Source organism: Monodon monoceros, unplaced genomic scaffold (genome assembly GCF_005190385.1).
Source record: "Monodon monoceros isolate NGI ecotype Baffin Bay Population unplaced genomic scaffold, NGI_Narwhal_1 Super_Scaffold_8, whole genome shotgun sequence".
In the NCBI taxonomy this organism is placed as follows: domain Eukaryota; kingdom Metazoa; phylum Chordata; class Mammalia; order Artiodactyla; family Monodontidae; genus Monodon; species Monodon monoceros.
Window position 1 is genome coordinate 11,532,813 of NW_021703785.1, and position 24,552 is coordinate 11,557,364.

At 40.3% G+C, this 24,552-nt stretch overlaps 1 protein-coding gene across 20 annotated transcripts in view; it reads left to right on the forward strand.

The window, feature by feature from the left end:
* Positions 1-24,552, forward strand: part of DOCK9 (dedicator of cytokinesis 9) — a 351,807-nt gene that overhangs the window by 212,680 nt on the left and 114,575 nt on the right. For 19 of the 20 annotated variants that reach the window (XR_003791732.1, XR_003791733.1, XR_003791734.1 and 16 more), the window contains exons 3-9: positions 4,961-5,050; positions 8,579-8,661; positions 10,349-10,418; positions 12,432-12,527; positions 13,508-13,642; positions 18,991-19,165; positions 20,086-20,153. Coding sequence is in view for 16 of the 20 variants with exons in the window: in XM_029210207.1 (XP_029066040.1) it covers positions 4,961-5,050; positions 8,579-8,661; positions 10,349-10,418; positions 12,432-12,527; positions 13,508-13,642; positions 18,991-19,165; positions 20,086-20,153 (717 nt within the window). In the remaining 4 variants the exon portion in view is untranslated. Of the gene's footprint in view, positions 1-4,960; positions 5,051-8,578; positions 8,662-10,348; positions 10,419-12,431; positions 12,528-13,507; positions 13,643-15,653; positions 15,968-18,990; positions 19,166-20,085; positions 20,154-24,552 lie in introns of those variants that run through there. The other variant, XM_029210208.1, reaches the window with a different exon arrangement.

Here is a 24,552-nt window from a genome sequence, read left to right on the forward strand (position 1 = left end):
TACTTAGGACACCCGAGGAGCGGCCACCTCTGAGCTCGCACTCCCTCCTGGGCTGCCCGTGATGTTTGTTTTCTGTCTGAGGGTGGACACTCCCTGCCCTGCGCTCCTTAGGACAGGAGAGGTGGGGAGAGTCCTTGTAGATCCACACAGCTGGCTCAGGTTACAGCCCACCCACTTCTCTGGGATTTTGTCTCCAGCTCATTGTTCCTGTGTCCCAGGGGAAGGGTGGGCCTTTTGTTTCAATGTCTGAATTGTAAGTCCTATAAAATATGACATATTAGACACCCAGTAGATATGCATACTTCCCACCAGGAATTAAGAGGGTTGTTTTGTTATAGTTTAATGCCCATTGTAAAGTGATTAATAAAAAAAATCTGGTGCCTTATGAGTTGAGAGGATTAGAAAAATAAAGAAATGATGACACAAAAGAACATCTTCGTTAATACTAACGCCTGTATTTAAGTCTACAGAGTGAATCTTCCCTCCTTTTAATCCAATTTCTTTCATAAAAACACATTAAAACAATTCCTTTCATTAAAAAAGTAAGTGGGGTAATATGACTATAAATCAAAAAAGATACAGCGTATTCATCTTTTTTCTGGATGTCTTTTAAGTTTTTAGTTTCTCACAAAGCAATTCGTAGCACTCATAATAAACCACTTGTGAGAGAGAGACTTAGAATTCCATGGAACTATGGAGTTTTTAAACCACAAAGAAAACCTAGAGATCCTAGAAAATTCTGGATTTGGAAAGTTAAAACTTTCCTCCAAGATTACACAGCTAATTAGAGGCAGAGCTCAGATGAGAACTCAGGTTTCCTGGCTCTCAAGTCCAACCTCTTTCCAAGATCACTTCTCAAATTCTTCCATAGGAAGTTTAATTAAATTATGTGCTTCACATTGCTTGTGGTTTGAAACATGAGCTTCTTGGTTTCCCAGCCTCAGTGGGGTTAAGGTAGCGTGTTAGCCAGCACCCTACCGAGGAAAGACAGAGCCCTGGCCAGGTTGGGGGCAGGAAGTTCATTAGTAAGAGGGATTCCAAGTTAAAGCTAAAGAAACAGGGCCACAGCAGGCCATCAGGGAAGAGCAGTGAGTGGTGAAGAAGAGGGGCAGGAAATGCCCGGAAGCCCCTGGGGTTGTGCCCAGGTGAGGAAACGTGGTACCTCTCTATGTTCCCTTGAGGGACCCTGCTTCCCTGGGCTGAGCATCCCGCATTCCTGATTACGGCTCATAGCCGTTAAAGTGACCCCAGTTTTGGGAGGGAATCATTTCAACCAAGAGGAAAAAAAAAGTTTTTAAAATAAAAAAGGCTCTATTTGAAATTTGTCCTCCTAACTAGACTTGGAGATAGTCGTAAATTGTACCCTTTATATTCGGATCGGGGGCACCTCTGCATTTCATCAGTTCATTCCATTAAAAAAAAAAAGTCCCATAAAGATTGGCCTAGGCTCTCAGGTGTCCATGCATCATTATATAAGTCCTTTAGAAGAGGACTTCACCTTCTTCTCCTCCTTTTGTAGTCCTAAGTTACCTTTTCAATTAGTCCTAAAATTTTGTGGAAGGCCTCATAAGACTCACGCCCATACTTGGCCAAGGTAATTAAGGATTTCTGTGCATCAAGCACTGCCAGTGTTTAACCTAAGAAACAATATTGGCTGAAAATAATTGAATCTGTTATAGTTGCTAGAAGAAGGCTTTTATTTATTTATTTATTTTGCTTTTTTTTTTTTTGCGGTACGCGGGCCTCTCACTGCCGTGGCCTCTCCCATTGCGGAGCACAGGCTCCAGACGTGCAGGCTCAGCGGCCATGGCTCACGGACCCAGCCGCTCCGCGGCATGTGGAATCTTCCCGGACCGGGGCACGAACCCGTGTCCCCTGCATCGGCAGGCGGACTCTCAACCACTGCGCCACCAGGGAAGCCCGGCTTTAAATTGTATTTTGTACTGTGAGATTTATATCCCAAAGGATGTTTGAGATGCTAGCTGTGTTTAGATTTAATTTTCAGATCTTATCACACTTCATAGTGTGCACTGTTTTTTTCCCCCTACCTCTTGCAGATGTACAGCTTTTTTAGTAGAATGGAAATAATTTATTTCCAAACAAAGGGATGGGACTGATGTTCTTTGAATGTCTGCCTTGATGACAATTTATACAAGGTGGACACAGACCCATCTTTTAGCAGGAATATGATTTTAGTTAATAGGAAAGTAGGAAAGAATACCACAACCATGAAAAAGAAAATTAAGCTCATATTTGAGAAGAGTTTTAGTGTTCATTGAGTATAAATCTGCAGGTACTGATTTGGACTCTGTTATAAGCCAGATAAATAAAACTACAGAAATTTAATGTGAATCGATTTGACATACAGTAGACTATTACCTGAATGTGACTTTTAATACATAAAATATATGGAGAAGTTAAACCAGAATACCATTTAATAATGTGCATTGAGAACTAGAGTTAATAAGCAGATCAGAATACATTCATTGGCTGTGTGTTCTCTGATTAGGAGAGTCGAAATGGGAATTATGATAAACAAGTGGGTTAGTGAGACTAAACTTAAAGCAGAGGGAACAAAAGGAAAGACCTTGGCAACTGGTGACATCAAACAGTGACTCCTCATTGGAGCCAAGTCCAGGAGTCCCCCAGTGGGTCACAGCCTGATGGATCCCAGCCTTTCCTATTAAATGGTGACAAAGACATTGACAAAATTGCTTTGGTCATACAAGCCCTGTTCTTTCTGTTGGCTCATTCTTTCCCTAGTTAAAACCATTGACTAGGCTGTAGGTTGGTGTGGTTTTAGAGATGTTTAATTCAAGCTAATTAGAGTTTTAGGCAGTTTTTTCTTTGGCGTATATTTTTTTAATTCTAGGACTTAATGGGTTTGCTTTTTATGTGTATGCAAAAAGCTAATCTCATCTATTATGACTTGATTTTGTTATTTTAACTTTCTAAGGGTAGGCTTATCTTCACATTTCTCTTCCTTTTTGTGCTAAACACAACTTGTACTCATCCTGTACAGTGTAGCGTAAGCATCTTTGCCTCAGTGCGCGTCTTCATCTTCTTGATGTCCGCTTCTCCTCCCTGTCGGATTTAGACTCCCCTCTTAGACTCTTTCCTCTCGTACCAGCGTGTGCTTCTGTGTTCTTTCTTAACACCCTTCTGGTATTGGTGGGTGGTAATAAATACATGGATGATTGGTTTAATTATGCCCAGTGCTCTCTTATCTGTTAAAAGTCGTCCATCTTTAATGAGTAAAGTTGCTTTCTTTTTAAATTGAAAACGTAATGCACTTTGATCCACAATAATAAAAAGGTTTCATTTCCTATTATTTTTCTTACCTTAAAGGGGTGTTTGGAAAAGTGTCACATAATTAAAGTTTCTTGAGTTGGTAATTCCACTAGGAAAATTCTGTAATAAATTTTATTTTTTCCTAATGTTCTGATGGGGAATGAGCTGGAAATGACCCTAACAGTCCTATTTCTTGACCTGAGCCATTTCATGAACATTTTTAAAGTATGATAATTAGTTTCAAAAAATCGTGATAGACCCAAATAAATCAAGATAAGGACGCAGTAAGTGGGGGTATAGAATGTGTCCTTCTTTGAAGTGCACATGATTTCTTAATTTCCCTTTACTGGTATACCTGATTCTTAACAGTTTTGACAATCGATGTCTTACTTTGAAGCTTTTTGAATAGATTATGCCTCCAGTGCCTACTGTCATTCATCTCTATGGCATTTCATGGAACCAGGTGTGTAAGAAGGGTCACCATTTGTGACTTTCACAAAGAAGCCAAGAGCCAGGGTGTTGAAAGCCCTCTTGGAGGAGGCTGAATGAATCAATAATTCACCTGTGAAGGACTTTGGTAGAGAACAGAGTTCCTTCCTTCTCTTCCTGTAGAATAAGGAAGCCTTATTAAAAGTAGGATTTAAGATTGCTTTCAAAGATGGTCACAGTGCAAGCAAAGAGTAAAGACAGGTGAAGCAGACACAACAGGGAGACAATACGGGCAGGAAATAAGATTATTAAAAAATGTATGCCCTGGAGTTCTTCCCCTGTGCTGGCAGAGGAGGGACCACAGATCTGACCCAAAGTTTCCTCCAATCTTAGGAAGAAGAAAAACAGATGGGACAGATGCTGGGAGATTCCAGCTTAGTAATTAGCCTCAGGAACCAATGGGGTAGATTCTGTCAACAAGCTGGTTTCTTGTGTGCTGTTTTTATAACTATGATCTGTTAATAGTATCCAAGGATTACAGTCCATGGGAGAAAAAATCTAGAACATTCCTTCCTGAAGCCCAAGGCCTAGTTAACTCGAATTGACATTACAGTCCCTACACTACAGTGTTAATTAGGGTAGATGTGTTGCTGCCTAAAGTCATGAGAGATTTTATTATTTAGAATAAGCATGTAAGCCTCATGAAACAGGAGCAGTTCTCAGTTACAGGAGGGAAGGTAGTGTTCACAGTCACAGATTCAGTCAACAAATATTAAGGACCTGCTACGGGTCCCACTGGGGATGTGGCAGTGAATAAGAACAGTTGTAAAAGGCAGTTAAGAGATGGATGTATAACAGTGTGAATGTACTTAATGCCCTTGAACTGTACACTTAAAAATGGTTCAAATGGTGAATGTTATGTCTGTTTTACCACAGTTTTTAAACTGCCGCAATCCAGGCAAGTAAAAGGCAACTTCGTGGGGCTAGATCAAGCACATGGGGTGGGGGAGTGTTAGGGTCTCTGAAAGGGGCCTCCTTCCTGCCTGGAGGGGTCCTTGGGCCCGTGATCCAGAAGGACTTGGGAGCCACTGCCCCCACCTTTTGAAGTTTAAGGAGCCAGCTGGAGTCTGGGGTCCACGGGGTGCGACTGCAGAGGAAGGGGAAGGGCCCCACTGCCCTGGGAGGCTGGCGCCTTAACGTCTTCACTTAACCGAGTCGTGTCCTGGTGCTTCCTTCACAGACGGCCATCCTGAGACGACAGGGGCGGTACGTATGCTCCACCATCCCTGCCAACGCACAGCAGGAAGCTCAGAGCTTATTTGTTACAGAGGTAATGTATTTCTTCTATGCCTCCTCCCCTTGTAAAAATTTCAGTGATATTTTCAAGAAAGTGTCAAAGAGGTAATTACATTTTTATGATGGAAGTTAGAATAGAAAAATAATAAGTTTTCAGAGTCTGAAACTTGGACAGAAATGTCAACGGGGTCAATTTGATGACAAAACATGAATTCTACAAAACTTATCTCATAGCCTTAGAATAGGAGTAACTTGTGAATGAATGAACTCACTGGATACCTAGCAGACTTTGATATTGTTTTTTTGTGTGTTTTTTTTTGCTGGGTTTTCTTTTTTTTTTACATCTTTATTGGAGTATAATTGCTTTACAATGGTGTTATATTGTTTTTAATGGAGACTCAGCACATGCATTTATGTATTCATTGACTTCATTTATATGTTTATACTTGTAATTTATTATCAAGATTAGTTCAGTATTCATGAAGTACCAGGTAACAGTGAGCAGAGCCTAACTATCCCTGATCAATATATGATTATTATTACTTTTGTTTGAACATACAGAAAACGACTCTTTCGTTAAGGAGGAAAGAAAAATTATTGCTTTGAGATTGCTTGCTTGTTCTGTCTTGAGGTGTTTGTTTCTTCCTACAGGTGCCTTTAGATAGGGTGAACGAGTTAGGTGTTTTAATTTTGTTTCTTGAAGTGCTCCTTCATTTAAAAAATATGTATTTTTATCCCCATTTTTCTAGTTGATATTTGGGAGCTAAATATGCCCATCAGTAAAGGAAGGTATGCTGTTCTACAGGAAGCTATGCTGTTCTAAGCGAAGGCCCATTACAATAACAACATTTAGTTTCACTGAGATTTTTGAAAACTTAAATGTATAGTTAAAAATTTTGAAGTATGTTGTTCTCTTATCATTCTGAAAAGGTAACTTCTTGTCTTACCTCCTTTACCACTCTATTCGTAATATTAATGCAAGACAAACACAGCCAAATATGTTTACGGAGTCTCAAATGTTTATTTTAAAGCAGGACATTAGGCGAACTGTCCTGCAGCCTGTTTTTGTAAAGAAAGGTACACTGCGGCACAGCTGCACCCATTTGCTCGCTCACATATGCCTGGGACTACTTCACATTACAGCTCAGACACCAATGGCTGCAATGGACACAGTGTGTCCCTCAAAGCTGAAAATAACTTGCTATCTGGCCTTTTGCAGAAAAAAATTTGTTGATCCTTGTTTTAAAGCATATAGTAAAATTGTTAATTACTAATTCAGTTCTCCCAGTTTCTTAAAAAAAATACTATGTTTGAGGGACAGCTCTCCATTAAGTTCTCCCATCGCTGCAGGTTGGGCAATAGCGACTTCACCCTGTGGGGCAGGAGCCAGCATAGCTACACCCTCTTGGGCCTCTTCCACCAGGGTGGAGTGCAATAGCGCTTCCGCCCCGTACTCTTGTCCACAGGAGGATGACCTAATGGCTTTAAACAAAACAAAAAAAAAAACTTCAAAAACCTTCCAGTATAACTTCAAAATATTATTGAATTTCACAAGTTTGAAAGGTCAGTCATGAAATCAGCCCAGTCAGAGCCCTGTCTCTTTAGAGATGCAGTTCTCTGAGTACTGATTTCTGATTGAACCCCTTGTCTCCTAGACTTTCTACACCTCCAGAGGGGTGCGGGCTGCTTGCCTTGTTCTGTGCACCTGCCTTGGAATTTTGCCTGTGCCTGCCTTGTGGGCGGTCAACAATGGCTTATTAAATGAGTGAAGCTAGTTACTTAACCTGGTTAACTGTGTTTTTTGCAGTTCCTTATAATTTAAAATATCTAAACATTGTAATTATATTTCTTACCCATTTTCCCTAAGATATTAAAAATCTGGGCACTCAGGTGTTCTGTTCATAAATGCACTGATTATGTACAAGTGTATACTTATTTATTTATTTTTAATTGGACAGGTACATTTTATACTTCGGAATAGGTTTAATATCCTACAAGAGACTTTGGTGGTATGAAAGTTGAAGTTGAAGGGCTTGGTGAAAAACCAGAACAAAGATAATAGAGCATGTCCACAAGACTGTGTCATACATAGTCTGACCTGACTTAGCTATGCTAATGGACCCAGGGATAGGATGGGAAAACCCAAACCTACAGATAATTCTGAAGTCATACTGGTTTTGGAATGTGATTTTGAGTGTGGATGTCTGATGTTCTAAATGTGAAAATGCTTTGAAATTAAAAAAAAAAAGCATTTATAAGAATAAAATGGTATTTAAAAACATTTGTAACTACCTAGCAAAGAAATTGAAAAGTTGTTCAGCTCCCACATCTGACTTTGTTTTTAACCCTTCTCTGCTCTTTATTCCACCTCAGAATGATAATATAAAAAACTTACTCTACCTTCTGTTCGCAACCTTGCCAATAGAGTGCTTAGGTAGAGCCTGGCACAAGAAGCATTAGCTGTAGTTACTTTCATGACCTTGGGGTTTTGCTTCAGAAAGCCTTCGGGCATGAAGTATGAAATAGATAAAAAGGTTCACAGTATAAACAACAAAGTGAAGTAAACAGAATAGAGACTTTGTTCATGATGTTTCAGCCAGAGTCAAGTCAACTAGGTACGACTAATACATTTAACTACCTATGTTTTCACTTTATTCATTCATTTTTTGCCACACTGACATCTATATATGTGTAGTCTAGAGCTGTCCATATGGAAAAGCAAGTTCGCTGATGGAAACTAAATCAAATGCTTCACCTGTTGATTTTGACTCATTCATATTTGAAGATCTGGTGGAGGAGACCTTATAGTCTTAAGACTCTACACACTACTCAGTGGATCCTCCTGGACAGATGAATGAAAGACACCGTGCTGGTTGGTCGAGCTTGTCAGATAGCGAGGTAGTTTAATGCAGTCCGTGGAGGTTGGTGTCACTGTGGAATCTGGGCAATGGACTGCTCCATACTTTGTACATTTGTACACATGCACGCACACATGTACACGTGAAGAGGTCATGGTGCCACTGTGAATTGGAATCTAAATCTTTCTTCCTAATTACCGCACACTGTCCCTTATAAATAAAATGAAAATCCGAGGGCAAATGTATGTAATATTGACTATTGAGCAGGTTTTAATATTAGTAAATACTATGGAAGTATCTTTAGGTTCACACTTTCCATTTACTTTCATGTTCTTCTAGAAGCCCACATGACTTCTTAGGAGCCAAGTGGTTTTAAGTCAGAAACAGCACATTGTTATGTAAATGCAGCAAGAGGAGGTGAGGTTTGTCTCCTTGTAACATCTGCTCATCATCTGATCATGAATGACGATGACCTAAGTGACCCCTCTCCCAAGTGTAACGTTTCAGTGGTTCTTAAGCTTCATAGGAACCTCTAATGGTGGCATTTCAGGCATGAGAGGGTTGAGGGGAAAGAATATTTTTGATATTGGTGTGGGTGTGCATTCATAAACTTTCCCAAATGTTCTCCAAAAGTCATCACATGTCTTTTTTCTTTTTCTCTTATGCTTTTTTTTTTTATGCTCTCCCCCCACCCCCCCAAATAGTGCATCAAAACCTATAACTCTGACTGGCATCTTGTGAACTACAAATATGAAGATTACTCAGGAGAGTTTCGACAGCTTCCAAAGTGAGTAAATGATCAGACCACACAAGATGGGGTTATACACACAGGGAAAGTTCTTTGTACTTGAAATGCCTAGGGAGATGTGTAACCTCACATGCAATCAGAGTGATTAGAGAAAATATTTCTAGATGGTTTGTGTGTATATGGGTTAGCTATTGTTTACAGGGTATTTGTTAATAGTACTCAAACCTAGTACTCTGGGAATTGGTAGGTGGTAAGAAACACATGGATGGTTTAATTATGTTCAGTGATTCTGCTCAGGGTACCACTGATGAAACAAAAACAAGTGAGATTTTTTTCAGTGAGAAACAGAAAACAAAATGTAAGCGTATTGAAATATGCTGAGGTGTGTTTTATCTTAAAAATAATATTTTGAAAAGACATGAAAAGCATTTTATATTGAACAAATTTTATATTTAAAAAATGTACATCAGAGAACAAGCATTTTCCCAAATTTCTTTACCTCCTTTAAAGTATTAACTCATTCTAAAATATACCAAAAGCAAGTGTGTTTAGATTGATGAGCAGTAGTTAAAGTAAACCAGGTGTAGATAGGTCTTGCCTTGAGAGGGTATCTGTTATAAAATGGTACATCCTGAAATAACACAGTTGGCAGATTTTAGTTTATTATGAAAATTGAAAGCACATAATGATGGATTGTGTTTCAAAAGTAACCGTTGCCAATGAAAATTTTAATTAAGACCCTGTTAATAAATTTTTCTTAGGGTTTGTTCCATCTATGAGTTTGAACTGTTTATACTATTCTCAGTGGACCTAGCTGTTTGTTTTTTCTGTTTGTGTGGTTCAGCCACTCCTTAAGAGCGTCCAGCCAACTTCCCAATTGCCTCTTTTTAAACCTCAGCTGAGAACACTCCCTTCCAGCATTGTCCAGATGGGTACGCTCCTTACTTCTCTATGTACCCAGTACTTATCTGGGGACTTAATTCTTCCTGTTTGGTCAGTAAAGCTATCTTCACTGATACCTTTGTTCATGCTCTTCTCATGACTGAAAGAGAACCGACCGGGGATTCAGTGTATTTTATACGATACACTTTTACTGCTGGTGGATTTTACCTCTTGGCGTTAATAAGAATTTCAGTTGTGTGATGAGAAGGAGACGAAGGTTGTAACAGTGATTAAGAACATAGACTCTGTAGTCGGCCTGCATCATCTACTTACTCTGCCCTCTGTAAGCCTTAGTGTCCTCATCTGTTAAGTGGTCTTAGCACCAGTCCCCACCATCTAAAGGACTAAAGGAGGTAACACATGTGAAGTACAGCACTGTGCCTAGCACATAATAACCGTTTAATGACTGATATCGTTATTGTCCTGGTTTTGTTGTTAATACCATCATCAAGACTGTGGTTTCCGATCACTTCAGATGGAGTGACCTCATTTAAACTTCGTATTAAAAGTTATTCTACCATGTGTTTATTTATTAATACACTTTCCCATTTTTAATCTACGTAACTCCCAACAAGCCATGCCGTCTTGTCTGCCTGGCTTTTGGGAGCTCTCTAACTCTTGCATCACCCACTTTGAAAAGCAACTTCATCTGTTGTTTTTATTCTTTAGCCAAGTGGGCCAGCTTTGGATTTGTTAAATGCTGGTTCCTTTGATGGGGGAAGAAATGCAGCATCTCTTCATAGATTAGGTAATTATAAAACGAGATTCTTTCTTCTTTTTAAAGCAAAGTGGCCAAGTTGGATAAACTTCCAGTTCATGTCTATGAAGTTGATGAGGAGGTGGACAAAGATGAGGTAGGATGCTTGCTGGCGGATCGAAGGATTGATTTAGTTCACAGATTTAGAAGATTCATTGGAAAATTACCAACATTTAGCCAAAACAGGAATTGGAATGTTCCTTGAAACCGGGGAGGAATTTTTTAAAAATGTATTGTTTGATTGATTGAAATAAGGTCTCTGTTTCAACTTGACTGCTTAGCACTGCCTGTTCCTCTGGTCCTTGTTTATTTGTTCTGAGATCATTTTCAAAGTCCTGGACAAGATTTGGCTACATTGTTAAAAGATCAAGATTACTTAGATCCTAAGTTGAGGTTGTTTTTCAGCAGGCTATTTGAAACAAACTGGCAGCCAGTAGATTTTAAATGGCTGTTTCTTCAGTGAGGGCTCTGAGTAAAGTAGATAGTACCCAGAACCTCTGAATTTAACAAGCCCACTCCCCCTACTATTGGGGGAATGGTTATGGCCAGAGAAGTGTATAAAGAGAGCCGGGCATTAAGGTGACCGTGTCCACTGAGCAAGGAAAACCTAATAAAAAGTTAGTGCTGCCCATCTCCGCATTACTTACTCTTCCCTACTCAGTATTAGATGCCTAATTGTGAGTGTTAACAATGTCCATGGTAGCAAATTATTTTAGAAACCACTTTAAAAATATTCTGGGAAGAGTGAGTGGTCATTCAAAATGAAAAATAAGATATTAAAAACTTGGTGCTGATTAATGGTAAGAGGAGGACTGATTGAAATAATGCACATAAGAGCGCACACCAAACTGTAAAATCCTAGACAGGTAAGTTACTTCTATTATCACTAATAATAACAACAGTAAAACCACCAATATTAAAATTGAGGTGGGCTTCCCTGGTGGCGCAGTGGTTGAGAGTCCGCCTGCCGATGCAGGGGACACGGGTTCGTGCCCCGGTCCAGGAAGATCCCACATGCCACGGAGCGGCTGGGCCCGTGAGCCATGGCCGCTGAGGCTGTGTGTCCAGAGCCTGTGCTCCGCAACAGGAGAGGCCACAGCAGTGAGAGGCCCGCGTACCGCAAAAAAAAAAAAAAAAAAAAAAAAAAAAAAATTGAGGTGGTCTCAGACAAAGCATAAGACAGGTCTTTCTGCAGTTGTCTACTTGATTACAAAAATAAACATCATAATTAGACTAGTCCTCAGGAGGTGTGAGCTGGGTGACTTGACAGTGTAGTCCTCTCTTCCTAAGGCTCCTACTCAGGTGTGTATTGGACACAGTCTTAGGGGGCAGAGTCACAAGGCAGAGATCTTAGAGAGTAAGGAAGGGGCGGGGGTCAGGATGTGGTGGAAGGTTTGCCACATTGTGTATTTGTGTGTGTGTATATTTCATCTGTCTGTCTGCTTATTATATGTGCAAATATAAGCCTGACTTATTTATAGCAGCAGCTGGCAGCCCCATGCCCTTAAACCCAGATCTCAGTGTTTGGGTCAGAACTTGAGGAAACATGTTTCTTTACTTTTCTAGCTGTCGCCCTTCACTTTTCTCTCTCCTCCTTTCCTCTCTCCCTGTTGTGGTCTTGCCTCTCTCTTTCCCTCATTTCTGTTGCCCCAGCATTTTATCTCTGCTTTCTTTATTGCCTGCCTCATATTTCCTTCCTTTCTTATTCACCTTTCCCTGAACTAAGCATCTGGGAAGTTTTCCAGGAATTTGCTTTTGTCCTCCAACTATATGGGAGTGTAATGTGAAAACATTTTTCATCAAACCGGGCGAGACCTTACAACTTGAGTGGTTAAGTATGGTATGTACTTTTTGTGGCTCATTAAACACTTAAAATACTTGGGGGGGAAAAAAAACTTGGACTAGAACAAGCTTTGCTTTTTAATGGACTAGCGTTTGCTTTTTAATGGACTAGGCTTGTTCCACCTCTTTTATTGATAAGTGGACACAGTAGGTGTTAGTGCCAGACAGTTACTCCAGTAAAGGGGCGAGGGGCAACCTGGTATGAATTGAATGGATTTCCCATCAGTAATAACGGGAGATTGATTGCGATGTTGCCCTTGTCTCCTAGGATGCTGCTTCCCTCGGCTCTCAGAAGGGTGGGATCACCAAGCACGGTTGGCTGTACAAAGGCAACATGAACAGTGCAATAAGCGTGACCATGAGGGTAAGGAGGCCCATCACCCTGCTTTCCCCTTATTAAGCCCTTTTTTTCCTGTGGGTCTTGGAAATGATGCTCAAGATGAATGGGCATGCTGTTTTTTCTGACAAAAGTGACATTGTCTGGTGAGTGGGATGCCTCCCTGGTGATCGGTGATCGACCCCCACTGGTACAGCCCCATTTCCACCCGCTCCCCTTGTCACCCTCCAACCACCAGCGTGATGAGATCATCGTAAGGCTGGTGTGAAGGTGCAGTCGCCTTACAGCCTTTCTTCTCCGTACTGACTACAAAAGGGATACTTGGTACCTCGTAGAACATCACCGAGGGGCTACACCTAAGCACTTTCATGGAGGTCTTCCTGCAGTAAAGTCAAGAAAAGCAAAAATCAAGGACTAAAGGGAAAATGGTTAAATTGGAAGGGGGTTGTCAAGGGAAAAGTAAAACTAGTGTAAAAACTATTCAGGAGAGAAGTAGGACCAATGAAAGGCCAGAATTAATAATAAAGAGAAACAATGGAAGTGAGGTAGGATGAGCAGGGGATAAAAGTTAAATCAGGGGAAATGCTGATTGTTGGAATCCTGAGGCTGGAAAATCGTCCAGTTCCGTGAGGCAGAGAGCAGTTCCTACTCCGTGTGAGCAAGACACCCTGGGGATTTGAGAAAGTTTCCATCCTTCTGAACTCCATCCCAAATTAGAATTCCCTGCACCGCTTCTGGGTGGTTATGTAAAAATCCCTGATTCTGTGGGTGAGAAAGATGACCCAGGAATGCTTAGTGAACCAACTCCACAGAATTTAAATTCAGTAAAAGTATTAGATGTGATGGAGAGTCTTAACTCACCCAGTTACCTGGGGCGCTGGCCAGAATTAGATTTGTTTTGGAGAGAACTGAAATGGTTTTTTCATAGGGTGTACTTGTGAGTTATTGAGAGAGATTGTGGCTGTTTTCATCTTGAAACCATAATTATGTGTGTATTTTTCTCTCAGTCGTTTAAAAGACGATTTTTCCACTTGATTCAACTTGGTGATGGGTCCTACAATTTGAATTTTTATAAAGATGAAAAGATCTCCAAGGAACCAAAAGGATCAATATTTCTGGATTCCTGTATGGGTGTGGTTCAGGTAAATATGAAGCGAGTTTTATCGTTGAGTTTTCTCATTTGTAAAAGTACCATCTATGAATTAGCAGATTTAAGCAAACACTTCAAAAAATGGCAATATTCGTGGTAGAAGTGTAATAGCAGACTTAAAAATGAGTTAAAGGCTTGTTTTTCATCATTTTAGAAGATAGTGGGTACAACACACACGCAGAATTATGTCGTAGGAGGCCCGAGTGCTCTGCATATGAGTTTTTATGTTTAAAACCTGGCTCAGCTACTTTTAAAATTTAAATTTATTTATTTGTTTGTTTATTTATTTTCGGCTGCATGGGGTCTTCATTGCTGCACATGGGCTTTCTCTAGTTGCGGTGAGCGGGGGCTGCTCTTTGTTGTGGTACACGGGCTTCTCATTGCAGTGGCTTCTCTTGTTGTGGAGCACAGGCTCTAGGCATGCGGGCTTCAGTAGTTGTGGCACACAGGCTCAGTAGTTGTGGCTCGCGGGCTCTAGAGCACAGCCTCAGTAGTTGTGGTGCACGGGCTTCATTGCTCTGCAGCATGTGGGATCTTCCCAGACCAAGACTCGAACCTGTGTCCCCTGCATTGGCAGGCGGATTCTTAACCACTGCTCCACCAGGGAAATCCTCAGCTACTTTTTAACTGTGTGACCTTGGACTGGCTATTAACTGAAGTTTCTTCACATGCAAAATTCAGATAATGATAATATTTCCTTAATAGGGTAAGAGGATTGGATGAGTTAACTTGGAAATATTCAGAACAGTTCTTAGCATCTCTGGGATGACTTTTATCATGATAGTATCAATGGCACAGTAGTATATTGGCCAAGAGGCTGGGTTTCAGATTCAGGCTGAGTTCAGATCCCTGCTCTACCCCTTACAGCTCTATAACCTTGGAGATATTTTTCAACTTCTCTGTGCCTCAGGTTCCTCATTTGTTAAGTAGGGATAATGATAGTACTGAATATGGTTACGGAAGGGATTAATCAACACATGTAAAGAGCTTAGAATGGTGCTGGCACATGATATAAGCATTCAGCCAATATTAGGGTTGGGGTTAGGGTTTGTTATCATAGTGCTGTTACAGTTGTAGAGTTAGTCTTAAAAATTATTTTAATTATACATGATACATGAATGTATTTGTATTCTGAAATGTTAGACAGTACAGGTAGTGCAGAAGTCCCTGTTGACCCCCATGTCTCCCTTTCTCAAGGAGCTACCATTACCAGTTTGGTGTGCCTCCTTCCATGCCTTCGTAGAATTGCCTTTGAAAGCAGGTTGGCAGTTTCCCCAGTCTGTCTGTCCGTCCGTCCATCCACTCATCCACTCCCCTCCAGTTTTCCAGGAATATCTAAGCAGCAATTTACAAGGATGCATAAAACACAGGCTAATATAAATTTAAAGTGGTGTGAAAGGAGTCAGGGTAGGGAAGAGATGAAGTGGGATTAAGTTAAGGAAAAAGCATGTATTTTAAAGACCTGACTAACACCCGCTATGGTGGGTGACAAACCAGGCTCTACGCTTTCTAGCTTGGAGACCCGTTCAGTTGCACAGTGTCTGTAGATACAAACAGTCCAATTAGTCAGAAGCTGCCCGAGTAATCTCAGAATGAAGCCCATTCAGGCGTTTCTCTTGGGGGCCCTCATACAGAGGGCGCTGTGTGATGAACGAACAGTCTTCTTGATGGCTCCTCACAGTAGACGCAGTCACGGTTATCAGAGAGTTCTTCCTTAAGATGACTCATTGTTTGCTGATGACATTAGCCCAAAGCTCGGTTCTCTAAGAAAGGTTGTTTTGTGGGGCCAGTGTGACTAAGGTTAGAGACATAGCTCTGGTTTGACCCTCAGGTGTACTTGCTTATGCATTCACATGTTTACTTAAAATTAAATTGCATTTTCATCCAAATAATATATTCATCTGGTTTAAATGTCAAACAGTACAGAGAGGTAGCACTAAAGGCACAGTCCTGCCAGCATCACCTCACTTCACCTACTCCCCACTCCCTGAAATGGTCATTTTCAACTTTTTCCACTGTTTTTTTTTCTTGGGATTTGCCTCCGTATTGCTAGATAAGGAGTGTTCGCTGCTCTTCATTCATCAGTTGTGGACATTATGTGATGCTAGAGAGGATCTTAGCTCCTGCAGCCCTCCTTCATGCTCTAAGCTGGATCGACTGCTTCCTCAGCCTCTGCACAGTCACCGTCCTGGAAATTCCCTTTGCTGTCCTGCCTGTTGCAGATTCCTTGTTTCCAGGATCCTATGTCGTCTTCTTTCTCGTTTTCCTTTGTTGTTTTGGAGGAACACATCCTCCAGGAGCTTCCTGGAAATCATGTGTAAGATCTTAATTTTTTGAGAGTTAGATGAAATTTACCTTAGAATTTGAAGGCGTTCCATTGTCTTCTAGATGCTTGTGTTGCTTTGGAGTCTTATGTTATTCCCTATTCTTCACAGTCTTCTCCATATCTATGGTGACCTGAAATTTAGGTTATTGTGTCTTGATTTTGATTTTTTTGGTAAGCTTTTTTGTTAAGGCATGACATAAGGAGAAAATAAACATGTAATGAATTTTTACTGAGTTTAGATCTCTATTATCCATTTGTGCTGAGAAGTCTGTTCTTGTTCTGGAGACTCTGTCCTGCATGTTCTAGCCACCTGGGTCTTCTGAACTCTGGGCAGCCTCCTCAGTTAGCAAGACTGTTGGACTCTGTTCAGGCTCACCTTCCTGGGTCCAGATATGGCCTCCAGGCAGAAAGTGATGAGGTGATGGTAGGGCTCACCTCATCTATTTCCTTTCTATCAGGGATCACAGGGCTGCCCTGATGGTTGCAAAATACCTAAAAACAGTTGTTTCATCTATTTTGCCCAGTTATTTCTAGTAGTTATGTTGGGAGAATAAGCCCAGACCTTGGTGCTTCATCGTGGTCAGCATGGAAGTTGGGGGTCCAAACTCAGCTGGCTACAGGGGCCAAGCAGATAAATTAAGTGAAAGAAGAGGCCTGGGTGTAAAGTGATAGGAAATGCTGGGGACTGTGACAAACTGGAGCACAAGTGGTCCCGTTTAAAGGGGCAGCTGATGTGCTGGGTGGCACTGCCAGCTCAACGTTGCCAGCTCATCTGGTTCAAGAAAACCAGAAATACAAAATTTTAGTTAAATCTTGGTATTTTTAGTTACTGGTGACTAATTTAAAAACAAACAACCCCACCCCCCAAACACTGTTTTTGGTCCTCTAGTGCAGGACCAAACCCTAGGTCAAGGTGATAGCACCACTTAATATTCATTGAGAATTATTTTTGCATCAACAGCTAATTGGCACATGGCACTCTCAGCTTGTAACCCAAACTCAGCTGAAAGCTGCCACTGTAGAAACCAAATTATATCAAAGTATGTTTATTCACCGCATAAAGGAGGGAGTACCAGAGCAAATTGTCAATGACAGTGAAGTAACTTCTTGTGTGGGATTCCCAAGTGGGAGTTTCATTTGTATTCTTAAGCTGAGAGACCTTTTCAGTTACATTTTAGTTGAGTTTTCTGGCATTGACTTTAAAAAAATGTTTAAAGCAAAACTAAATATATTTGGCAACTCATTTGGAAAGTAGCAGTAATTACTTTTGTTTTATAAGAGTTTTGTTGCCTATCTTCAGCAGAGTATAGATGATTTACAGTACGGAGTCCCCAGTCACTCAGTCTCTGGAATACATTTCGGAATCTAAAGTTCTGACTTCAGTGGCCATCCCTTCCTTCATATTCTTTTTGCAGGTGTGGCTGATGGTGTTTTACGTTTAACGAATTGTGTCTAAGGCTTCAATATGTTTAAATAATTTGTTTTTATCTCCACATCTGTTTGTAAGCTCACCTCCAAAAGTTGTAGCTTAAGTACTGCAGGTTTTTTTTTTAATATTGCCTTTGGACATTGTAAAAATATGCGCTGATTAATGCTATGAGTTCAAAGAAATGCCTATACTAAAATTTAAAACTAGACCTGAAAAGAATCCAGTTACGAATCTTGAGCCCTAAAAGTATTTTAGAACCTTGAAGTTGATTACACTTATTTTGCAGATAAGGAAACTGAGGCTCAGAAAGAGGAGTAATTCAGAATCAAGGCCTAATGCTCACCCTACTTTTAACTTATTTTCATAGTAATGAGTAGGTGAGGAGTGCAGGGGAGAGAACTCCTTTCATATCTGGCCTTTGACCCCTTCTCTGACTCCTTCTGTGAAGTGAGGTGTGAGGCGTTGTGCACAGTGGTCTGCATGCTCTGCTGGGAGCAGTTCTCTCCTGAGAACCATGCTGCAGAGGTCACAGAGGCGACTTTGGGAGGGCCACCCTGTCCCCGAGACATTCGCTGAGGGCCCCCTCAGGGACTGCGGCTAACCAGCTAGAATTTTAGTGGGCGAAGGCTCTGCTCGGACGCCGCACATTGGTGGGAGTTTGTGATGTCACGTCCCTCAGCCTGTAAGTACCAGGAGTCTTGTGTCATCATGTTCCTCAGAGCTGAACCTCTATCTAGTGCAGTCACCAGGGCGATTTTACCCACCAGGGGATGTTTGATAATATCTGAAGACATGTTTTGATCTTCACAACTGGGGGGCTATGCTACTGGCATCTAAGGAGTAAGGCCAGACTGCTTCTAAACAGGCTACAGTGCACAGGACGGTCCCCATAACATTTATTGGCCCCAAGCGTCAGTAGTGCCAAAGTGGAGAAACCCTGGCCTCGTGCACATTCATCCTTCGTCATTTAATGCACATGGACTGCGGTTTTTATACTTTAAGTAAGATACCCTTTCACAGGCATAAAAGCTGGAGGCATGAGGGAAGCTGGAGGAAGGTAGACATGGTGTCTAAATACCTTTTGGGCCTCATAAATGATGAGAAAGTTCCAGGTAAGGAAATCAGACATATTGATAGATAATGGTTTGCTTTTAAAATATGATACCACATACTACTTCATTAAAAAAGATAGGAGCTAGAGGAACTGAAAATTTTCAATGAAATTTCATTCATTCAGATATTTTTCAAGAGCCTATTATTTGCCAAGCGGTGTTCTAGAAATAGGGATGTAGCACTGAACAAAAGAAATCTCTGCTCTGAAGAGCTCCCATTTCATTGGATGGGACAGACAACAAATAAATATGTAAAATGTGTAATGTGTCAGATGGGAAAATAAAGCCATGAAGAAAATAATTCAGGGAAGGTGGATACAGATGGGGGTTTATTGGGAAGGGGCTTGCCTTTTTAAATAACTTGGTCCGAAATGCTGATGAGATAGTACCCATCAGCAGATAATAAAGAGAATAATTTTTAAGGCTGTTCCAGTTCTTCTGAAATGTGTCTCTTTACCCTTTTTCTGTTTCAGAACAACAAAGTCAGGCGTTTTGCTTTTGAGCTCAAGATGCAGGACAAAAGTAGTTACCTTTTGGCAGCAGACACTGAAGCGGAAATGGAAGAGTGGATCACAACTCTGAACAAGATTCTCCAGCTCAACTTTGAAGCTGCAATGCAAGAAAAGCGAAACGGAGACTCTCATGAAGGTAGGCAGGTATAGCTTTCCCCAGGTGCATGCACACTCTGCGGGTGTCTTCTATTTTGGCAGAGGGCACAGGAAGTAGCCAGATTACTGCAGAGGTACATGGAGGTGGGACAGACGTGAGCTCCTTAGAGATAACCTGTCAGCAAAGATTTTGTCCCAGTAGAATGTCCTACCCTGACATCATTTGTATAATGAGAAGAATCACAGCTTTGGAGGCAGAAAGGAACACCTGAGTTCAAGTCCCAGCAATACCATTTTTCAGCCGTGAGACCTTGGGCGAGCCACTTATGTTTTCAGAGCCTTGGATTCCTCTCTTGTAAAATGGGAATCAAAACAGAACTTGCTGGTCGATGGGAAGATTAAACAAGATAATGTATCTCAAGTACCTGGCATAGAGTCGGCACTTCAAATACTAATTATAGTTTTTATTGTTATCATTAATCATATCCTTTGGAATTTTCAAGTCAAAGTTAGGATGGGCAGAAGCCACAGATTGAATTGGTTGGGAAAATCTGGCTATGTTCTTGACAATTCATGTTTTATTTCAGGTCCTTGGACAGGTGATTCCCAACTCTGGCTGTGCCTTAGAAGTCCCTGGAGACTTTTAACAAGTACTCTTTCCTTTGTCCCACCAGAGATTCTGGTTTAGTTGGCCTGGGCTGGTGCCTGGTGGGTGTGGCCATGTGTGCTGCTGTCCATAGCTCTTGACAGTTCTGGTTAGACACTGTCCGTGCTGCTCCAGCCATCACCACTGGGCCTGGCATCAGCATTTTTTAAAAGCTCTGAGGTGTTTCTGTTGGGTATCCAGAGTTGCAAACCACTGTGTGAAAGGGCACATAAGAGAAACGGCCTTCCTCCTCCTGTTTTAAATAAAATGCTTTCAACTGTGAGTGACTTAGGTAATCTGTTTTGCTGTTTTAGATGATGAGCAAAGCAAAATAGAAGGTTCCGTTTCCGGTTTAGATAGCTACCTGCCTGAACTTGCCAAGGTAACATCATCTTAAATCTTCTGCTCTTCATAGAATGATATTGAAATGATTAACAAATACATTATAGTAAATTATTAAAATCATGGTGTAGTTACTGCTATTTTTTGACTTCAGCGTTTGGTGAGGTGAAACACATGGCTGACTTCTTAAGTCGGATTTGAGTTTGTTTTCCAGAAAGTGCCTTACAAAGTATTCTGTTTTTGTTATTCTTTGTTTTCCCCACATAATATTTAATGCCACATTAGAAGTATTGAAGAAATAACCAAGGTGCACAGGTAAATGTTTCCATAGTAACATGTTACTTAGTATGTTCACACATATGCTTCCCCTATTCAAGTTAATAGAGACAATTCCAAAAAGGATGGATAAGTAATAATCTTGTTACTGAACCAAAGAGGGTTGCCTGAGTTATATGAATTTTTCCCGGGTCAGTCTGAATGAAAAAAAAAAAAAAGTTATACCTGTTTTTTATAATCTTGAGAAACTCAAAAAGTTACTGAAAAGCACGAAGATCAAAACAACCATATTCCCACCACCCAGATTCAACACCTGTTACTGTGTTGTCTTTTCAGCTTCAACATTTTTTAAAGAAATAAAAATATCAGTTATACTTGAAATTCTTTTTTAAACATCATCTGTATTCCATTCCCTTCTTCCCCCACAACCTCAACTAGAGACAACCACTATTATGAGTTTTCTGGAAATACTTCCATTTGATTTTCATATCTTTACCAATATATCTATCATAATAATATGTGGCTATGTTTTGTACGTTTAACATATTATGTAAATGCTAACATATTATTCTGTACTTGTTTTTATTTTTAAATTAGCCTTGTTTTTGAGATCCATCCAAGTTGGTATATAGATCTAATTCATACCCTTTACTGCATTGTGTAAGCATTTTATTTTAGCAGTTCTATTATTTCCAATTTTTTCTATTACAAACAGTGCTACAATGAATATCCTTGTACTTGCCTCCTTGTGTGCATCTCTGAATAATTCTTTTTAAATGAGAGAAATATCCTTGTCTTCTTTGGCCCTCTATATTCTTACTCTGTTATTGCCTTTCTATTCTTGTGTGTGTGTGTGTGTGTGTGTGTGTGTGAATACAGTGAAATAGAGACGCTACACACCCGTGTCTTAAACACTGTAATAGAAAACATGGTTTATCTATATACCATTATAAATAGACTAGCATTCAACATTGACCTTTACTTTACGACAACATAGCTGTTCTAAAATATAAAATCTCCCTCCCTGGCTAGGACTTTAGAGCATTGTTTTTCTTTAGCACTTGACTGTTACCACAGTATCTTTTTAGCACCTGCCTATTAAAGCTAATTTTAGTGCTACCATTGTAACCTCCTTCTAGGCTGGGAAGAGTTTAGCTTGTGTGTTTGTGCTTTCATGTAATGAACTTCTATGTGTCATATTTTGCATTGAGATTCGCTTTTTTGTTATGTTTTGGGGTTCATGATTTCTCAAAGCAAAATCTCTGTTGAAACAGATAATATATGTAGTGCAATCTAGAATCTTAAAAGTTAACTTTCTACACTTACTGGGTGAACACAGTGGATACCTAGGGGAAGACTCATATTATTTGAGCTTAATGTTGATTAATTAGAAATGTTTTTTTTCTTGTGAAGACAAACAGGAGTTGTGCCTTCCTTTCTTCTCTCACTGCCTACTACTACCTGGCCTTCAGAATTCCTTGATCCTAAGACCTAAGGAGATATATATCACATATATTTATTCTTTAAAAAAAAATATATATATACATATTTATAAAACATATTTGAAGATGTTTTTCAAACTGGTGGGTAATGACCAAGTTAGCTGAAGCTGTTTTAGTTGGTAAAAAGTAATTAAATTGGTCTAATTAAATTAAATTAATTGGTTTCAATCTCCATTTCTCATTTACTTTTAAATTTTGTCTTCTTTTTTTATTGAAGTAGAACTTACATAGAGTAAAATGCTCAGGCCCTAATTGTATAGCTTGATGGATTTCACGTTTGTGCACCCACATAACCCCCAACATATAGAACATTTCCAGCACCTCAGCAGACTGTCTTGTATCCTCCGTCCCAGCTGACATTCTCGTTGTTTTGACCTCTATGACTGTAGATTAGTTTTGACTATTCTAGACCTTCCGAAAAGTGGAATCATACATATGACTCTTTGTGTCAGGCTTCTTTAGCTCAACATTATGTGACCCAGAATAAAAAAATGGATAGAATTGAATAGAGGATAGTAAAGTGCACTGCCTTTAATAATGATAGATATTATTTAAGATATATGTGTATATCATGCATATATCATATGTTGATATATATATGTAGAAAGAGAGTGAGTGTGTTTGTGTATGTGTGTGTTGGGTTGTGATGTAAATGTATTTCTTAACTGTGGATCATGGTCAGAACCTAAAAAGTGCAGCATTATAAGGGACTTAACTGTTGTTTCCCCCCCCCCCACCCCAGCTCTCAAGTGTTTTTAAACCATTTTAATTTAAGAAGGTAGAAAAAGTGCAGAAGGTAATTTTTCGAAGAGAAAAAAAAAGAAAATTAAGGTGTGCTGTTATTCACCAGCATGCTGCCATCCCACTTGTGGGGCAGGTGTCTGTTGGTGATGCCTCTTGTCCGCCTGCTTGGTGGCAGAAGTGCAGTGTGAGGGGCTCAGGCACCAGTGTGCCTGGCTCTTAGCCCCTTCATCATCCAGGGCCCCGAGTGTGAGTGGTTTTGACTATTTATAACCCCCTCCAGTGTATCTGGGGTGGGATCATTTGTACCTGTTAAGAAAGGAAGGAGGTTGATTGATACCTGGTCATCCTGATTTTAGAAGGAATGGATTCCAGAGTGTGAGATTGAATAGGGGTGGGAGGGCGTGTGGGAGGGGGAGGGAGGCTCGAGTTGCACAGCTAGGCAAGGAGGGAGAGTTTAGTCGGGGTGAGGAGGTTAAGAGGGCAGTACCAGGGAAAGGTCCATGGGGAGATCAGGCCACAGTTACATCAGATTGCAGAGAAAGGACTAGAACAGTGGGGGCAGGCAAAGGTGTAATTTAATGGCAGGCTCCACTCAGGTCAATTCCTCTTTCTGCTTCATTCATCCTGTTGCCCCGGCTTTTGTTTTCCACTGTGACGGAAACATAACCAAACAGGATATGAACGACAGGAAGTTGTTTTAGTACAAAAATAGCTGGTGTCTCATTGTGGAATGTGATGGAGGGGCCCTTGACATACAGTAGGAGTGATATGGAATTAGGTTTTCAGAATATTTTGTATGTTCTTGGCCCTTTTGTTGCTTGTACATTTAGTACTGAACATCTCTATTGTTTTCTTACGGGGACACACTGTGTATACCCTAAAACCTGTTCTTTTCCTCCTATTGTCTAAAATGGAGCCAAACATATGTTTGTTCTAAACGTAACAGCATTTATAGTATCAGAGTACACAGTCTTATAAACATTTTTATGAAATAAACACAAACTGTAGTTAAAGTTAGTTAATTGATTTCTTCCCTACAGTGTCAAGGGGTAATATGATCATGTGGTAAACCCGATTACTATTTATTTGATAAATATTTTTTTCTGGTTACATTTACCTTAGGTGACATTGAAATGAATATATATATATGTATGTATGTATATATATCACCTCCTGTGTAAAGGTAGTATGAAGAAAACCCTCATGCTCCCACCTTATATTTTCCTCCATAGCTTTTCTATTTTTGAGCTCTTTGTGTACTCAAAAAACAGCTGCTCACTCTTAATTTGGCCTCCCCATGTGGTTCCTGTTGAACCAAAATTGCTCCCATTCTGTTACCTTGTAACTTCTTTATAGTGAATGAATTTACCTTTCTTGGTAAATCTTCCACAGTTGAACACAGGCTAGAGTCTGGTGTCTCAGACTTTATGGTCTCATTGAAGTTGAGTGAGCATCAGGAGGCCAAGTTCAGCAGTACTTGTCAGAACCCAAACAGTTTCACAGACACCTTCTCTGAGATTTTAAACCACATCTGTAATAAATGCTTCCTTCTCTGTATCCTAATCCAGAAAATTATGTCATTGTGTTATGATACAAAGGAACCGGCTAGGGTTGTGTTTGTGAGGTCAGCTGGCGCTCCATTTCTTGGGCTTCCTTATCTAGAATGCTTTATTATAGCTTTGTGACACAGAGGATGAGATGATGGTCCCTGGGAGTTAGATATCATGGAAGTAGTGGAAACAAATCATGACAGCTCTTTAAGTTAAAAGTATGTATTCTGGCTTCAAAGGATTTTGCCAAGTCTTCCTGTTTGCAACCCATTCTGTTTAAATGAGCCAACAGTCAACACAGTATTTTCCTGATGAGCCGTCCTCAAAATATGATGCTCTGGCCTTCGATTGTTTTCCCTGCTCAGAG